This window comes from Bombus bifarius, unplaced genomic scaffold, assembly GCF_011952205.1.
Source record: "Bombus bifarius isolate JDL3187 unplaced genomic scaffold, Bbif_JDL3187 scf7180000008234, whole genome shotgun sequence".
Taxonomy (NCBI): domain Eukaryota; kingdom Metazoa; phylum Arthropoda; class Insecta; order Hymenoptera; family Apidae; genus Bombus; species Bombus bifarius.
This window is the reverse complement of record NW_022884529.1, coordinates 448,658-454,657: the sequence shown is the minus strand read 5'-3', so window position 1 is coordinate 454,657 and position 6,000 is coordinate 448,658. Positions and strand designations below refer to the sequence as shown.

Genomic DNA, 6,000 nt, shown 5'->3' with positions numbered 1-6,000 from the left:
TGAGTTAAAAAGTAACGTTGTATTTCAATGTTATTTTCGTTATATAGAACTTATAATTTCAACATTCTTCTCAACTGTCCGCGTTATTATTCCGTCGAGACTTTTCGATCTGACGTTTCGTTTAACATTTATGTAAAAGCTAGATGAAACAAACCGATAGGATATACCTTGAGAAAAAGAACGGACAACATTCGTTCCTTGTACATACAAGCGCTCGTCGTAGCTTCTCGATCGATGCCGGGTGCTCGCGGCGCTTATTTCTCTCTTTTTTCTTTCTTTCGTTTTTTTTACATTAAATCCTCCTGAATTTCCTCATTAAAGTTCTTCCTTTTTTTAAGTACAATGCTGCATTAATAACATGACTCGAACATACTATCGATATAATCGTTTATGATAATTGGTCCTGAACAAATGATAGAACCAAGTTTTGGTTAAGTGTTTAGTGATCATGTGTGTCAAGCGCTGTTCGCGCGCGATAAGAATACTGGATCCTGATTTCGATCTCAGAGAAAGACTTCGACTTCAGGATCCAGAAGATTGGTATGATATAATCTAAGAATCTGCACTCTCTACGTTACGACTACACTTACACACCTCTATTCTACACTTCCTATGTTATTTCCAATGATCGATTTTATGTATATTTAACGACTGCTTTTTTTTCCTACACCGATGCATGTATGAATCGACGCGTACTACTTTGCCGACTGAAACGCTGTATTAGTGGTGCCATGAACTATCGAGCTATCTGTAGATAATCAAAATCGCTATTACAGTCGCGATTCCATAAACTATCGATAGAATACTCTTGCAATTTATATATTTTCCCAGCGTTTTACGGATACCATCTATATAACGATTGTATGTAACCTCGACACGTTTTTGTCGCTTAAAAAAATTATAACGAGCATGCAAATAAAAGCAGCTCAAAACAGTGTTTCATATACGCACATTCGACACATCGGATAGTAAATGCAGTTTTTAACCCAAATACAAGTTTTATGCCAACGCATAATACATTTATCGAACATTGATCAACTTTGTCGGCAAAGGTGTACGTATTATGCGTCGTTATTTCGAATGGCTTAATGTACTTTGCTGTCTGGACTAGATATTCTGATCGGCGATCATATTCTGGCATCGAGTCTTTCAACGACCCCTTTAAAGGGCCCAGAGATAGAAATGAATTATACACACGAAACGGTGATGTTATGTTTGTTTCGTTTCTCTTCGTATGAAGTTAATATTATACTAAAATTACGTCAATATAATAAACGTTACATTCAACCGAAATTAATTGTCAGAAATAAATCAACGACTAAATTATCAAGTTTTTCTCCGCAAGTAGTACATGCGATAAACAAACATGGACTTCGAAGTGGATCTATCCTTAATGCGAATTTATGCATATGCGTTTCTAAGTAAAGGTTTCTATTCGTTCTCTTTTTATCTTGCAACGTACAGAGGATTAACCGAATCAAGAGAAGTATGTTTATTCGTGAATTCGATTCATAGATATTTGCTGTATTTGGTAAGCTCGTGTTGCTCGAAATGTAATGACGGTTAAGTATTTGAATGCCAAGAGCGGAATATTTTCACGTTAAATTTCAAGCAACACCAACTCAATTCTTAATATTATTAGGTGTCATCGGTAACAATCGATAATTCGTTTGGGTTTTTCGTATTATAGTTTGTATGATATAACTGATACATAGCAGGTAGATATATCACTGGAATAGCATGTAAGATTTTGGAAACGTACGGAGGAAAATCCGTGTCTTGTTTCGAGATTTTTACCTTGATATCCATCTTCTTTCGTTTCTTTTTATACACGTTTCGTATTCAAACTCGGACAGGCGTAATGTACGCAGGATTTCGTAACGATCATGTGAATCATAACCTTTACGAAATCTTCGAATACACCTGACATTCTTCTTCTCACGATACATTATCTTCTGTCTTTTTTATATATGTACGTATAGTTAAATTTATTACTAATGTCGTTATTAGTAATGATATCGTTACATGATTAATACGGTTCGATTTGCGTGCAAATATCTTTTTGTTTTACTTGTTGTCATTAGGCGAATCGTAGAGTACACTGTACTACGTTGAACGGACACGAAATAAAGAAACATCGAATCGTATTGAGAATCAAATGACGTCTAGATTCTATCATGAGAATATAACCCGAATGGACTTATATATGATTATCAAATATTAGTGTCTTTGAAATGTTCATGGCGTGATATTTACAAAGTTTTCTATGCATCTTCGGCGATGAGTAGTGGGGGGGAAGGACAACTCGAAAAAGCGTTAAGGCCCGTTTACATTTGGGTATCTTTTTTTTTTCATCATTCACTATAAGTCACAAACTATATGTAGATAGCTGTCGATTTAGACTGACGGAAATAGTTATCGTTTTCATCGAGGAAAGTTTCTCTCGTGTGGGCTTTTAACAACGTGTTCTTTCTTCGTTAGTTCTCGAGACACGTGTCACACGCAAAAAAACGCTACATTTATTGTATCCATCAATTTTCTTTCTTTTCATTCAGTCAAATTCGAAGCTTCAAGGTCAACGATGCAATAAAATATATGAATTTCCTTTTTTTTTATAGCAGTCAAACTCAGTTAATACTGTATAAAGTTAGTTTTCTAACAATTGATTTTATCTTTACTCGAAGGATACATATAGTATATAATATATATATATATATAAATATATATATATTTATAATAATAATAATAATAATAATAATGATAATAATAATAATGCTTTGTTAAATCTCGGGACGTCCTTGTAATTATTTCGTTAAGTTTGGTTTGAAACGTATGTATCATGGATATACGTGTTTTTCTCTTCGAACCGTGTTTCCTTTTTTATTTTCTTTTTTTTCCAATTTCCAAGATACATAGAGAATCACCGTGGACTCGTCACTACTCTGTTTTGTTTAGCTTCATTCCAGCCTCTTATGTTTATTATCCGAGAAATAGTTTAACGGAACGATAACGTAAGTTATACAATCGGTAGGCCCGTTACATATCGAAAAACAATAACAGTATCTGCATATATAACACGTGGTAAATGTATGTATAATATGTATATATACCAATATGTTTACAGTTTCACGTACACGCGTATGTATACTCGGGATGAACATGCGGAATCGAGGGGAAATCGAGCGTATACGGATCGAGACATGCCATTTATTTCGCGTTATGCTCGATTTCACTGGCAATTGCGCAGATTCAATTTCAAGAACTCAACGATCGAAACGTCCCTTAATTTTGCCCCAATTCACTCGCAAACGAATCGCCATTCGCAACCATCGACTATAACAGTTTTGTCCATAATGTAAGGAAATTACGAAACGATACTAGTAAGAGTATATTATAATCGAAGGATGCTGTTGCAACAAGAACTACTGTGGCGCATCGCTGCGAGTGAGACCGTGTTTAAGCATGTACGTTTCGTTTCTCTTATTGGAAGAAGTTTTTGAATTTCCCGCCGATCTGTAGATTCGCTTCGATCGGCTGAGTTCCCTGTACAGATAACGCACAATCTAAGATCGTTACTTTACGAAGCTATCGCGATCGAAAGCATTGTCTTTTTTGCACGAAACTAATGCGATCGTAGTCTCCAAGGTTAGTTAGTTACGTGGTCCATGCGAAAGTGAAACGACTGTTAATTAAATACAGGGAATAAAGATATAAAAGGTCGTGTTACTCGTATGAAATAAATAATGCAACGACGGTCAAACGATAGTGAAATTATCTTACTTTGCAACTGTTACGCGTATCGATTATAATGCAATCGTAACTGTAATTGTACGAATTTTTTACACGAACATGTATTATCGATCGGTAAATACAAAGCATCGCCAACATTTTCCTTAAATAAAATTGTACTGCTATTATAACTCGCGCAATTCGAGACACAATTTACACCGTATACACATTATACGTCTATATATATCTCCGCGTATACTATATACATAGAATATATAGCATACATTTATATGTTTATATATATAAATATATAATATCTAATAAGATTAACAGCATGTAATATCTTATATAAACATCTTATGAAACATTGCCACCAATTAAAAATGACGAGAAAGGAAACATATTCTGCAGACTATCGATCGGAGTTCGTATATGGAAGTCAGGACATCTTTTGCAAAAAGTATTCAATGCTTCGTCTCGAGATACCTCGAAGAGGACGCGTTTACTTGAAGATCGTTCAATTGTTACATCTACAGAAAAAGGTAATGGTAGATAATACGTATATACAAGACGCTACACTCCATGAGAACATATTATTATTTAATACTAAAACCTTTCTTAGTGGTATTTTATTGTTGTTTAGTTTTAATAATAGATCGTTAATATCTACTAAAGTATATTTCCTTTGTTTCTTGTAATTTCTTTTTCTCTTTCTCTTCGTACTTTACTCGCTCACACTCTCTCCCACCCTTTCGCTCTGTCTTTCTCTCACATCTATATATTTCACTTTTATCCTCGTGCACGGATTATTTTTTTCTTCGAATAAAGTCGATCGATTACATCGGGGAGATGGTCGCATCCCCGCTTCTTTCCCTTCAATTTCCTTTCCCTCCGCACCTCTTTCATTTCTTTCTCTTTCTAGCTTTTTCTTTCTTCCTTTTGTTCAGAAAAAATCCTGCATTCTCGTTACGGTACAACGTCCACGGATATCGTTGGAAAGTACGTATACATATATATGTATATGTATGTATATGCGTTTTGTTTTTACATATACATATGTGCATATATATGTATAGAGTTTATCAGGTGGGGGCGAAAGCAAAAACGGAATGGAACGAAACGAAACGAGATAATGCTTCTGTACATTTGTCGCATCTGCTTAGAACCATTTGGTGTGCATTACCTTTATGCTGGACATCTCACAACGATCTCTTAGTCCTTCTTGTCTCCATCTTCGGGGTCCTTAAGCGTGTGCCATTGAGCGATAGGACGTCTCGGGGATGCCAACATGTCGGACCAGTGTCTCAATTCTGTTCCGCTCGCGTTGTACCCCAAGACGACCTTCCCAATGGGTTCTGAGGTGCCGATACGATCGTAGTCGACTACCGTGACAACCAATTGCACTTTCTAAACGTGAAATCACGCATTAGTGCATTGCCTTCTCACAGTGGATGTTTTTTCTTTCTCTCGCCATAACTTCCGAATCGTAACGTAAAAATATGACTAGAAGCCATAAATTCCATTAGAAATGGAAATATCGGTCAATGGTAAATGGAATATTTATATGAAAAATACGAAAAAATTTATATATATGTATATATATATGTACATGTGATAAAGATATAGAGAAAGGAATTTATGGTTGTTTAGAAAACTAGTCTACAGAAATAGAAATTGTAAAAAATTGTTCATATCATTATTTAGGATGCAGAATTTTTAATAATAAATATAGAAAAATATGCGCGTATGCAAGTGATAAGCAGAGCTTGTTTAATAGAACTTACATTGTTTAGTTTAGAGGTGTTTATTCTTTAGACACGTCTTACCTTCGATTCGAGGAACATGCAAAGCTTCTAAGCGACATTTTTAAGCTCGTATGAAAAAAAGTAGCAACTCCTTACACGATATAAATGTAGCAGAGCATATATTGTATATTATAAAACGCTTTTTACGATTCGGAAGTACGGTATTTTGAAAATTGTAGAAATCAGTCCCTTCATAAAGCACATTTGGCCCTATTTTAAATAAACAGTAAAATATAGAAGAATCAAGAAGATAACATTTTAGTCCTTCTCTTTTTTTCAAAAACAGAAGTTAGAAAGAGCTTTCTTGTTTATTTATAACAAAATTATTTACGCAAGTAAAAACGGCGTGCACTATATTGCTCGCACTTTATGTAGGGTATTTCATTAACGCATTACATACGGATCATTTAATCTCGCTCTCGTAAACTCGTTTTTATACCAATTATATTTAAATCATCCGTTTGCA

At 34.8% G+C, this 6,000-nt stretch overlaps 1 protein-coding gene across 3 annotated transcripts in view; it reads right to left on the bottom strand.

Moving 5' to 3' along the window:
* Nucleotides 1-6,000, bottom strand: part of LOC117211482 (synaptotagmin 1) — a 33,405-nt gene continuing 27,405 nt past the window's right edge. For all 3 annotated transcript variants that reach the window (XM_033455414.1, XM_033455412.1, XM_033455413.1), the window contains exon 9: nucleotides 1-5,136. In XM_033455414.1, coding sequence (XP_033311305.1) covers nucleotides 4,942-5,136 — 195 coding nt within the window. In that variant the 3' untranslated portion in view covers nucleotides 1-4,941. The remainder of the gene's footprint in view (nucleotides 5,137-6,000) is intronic.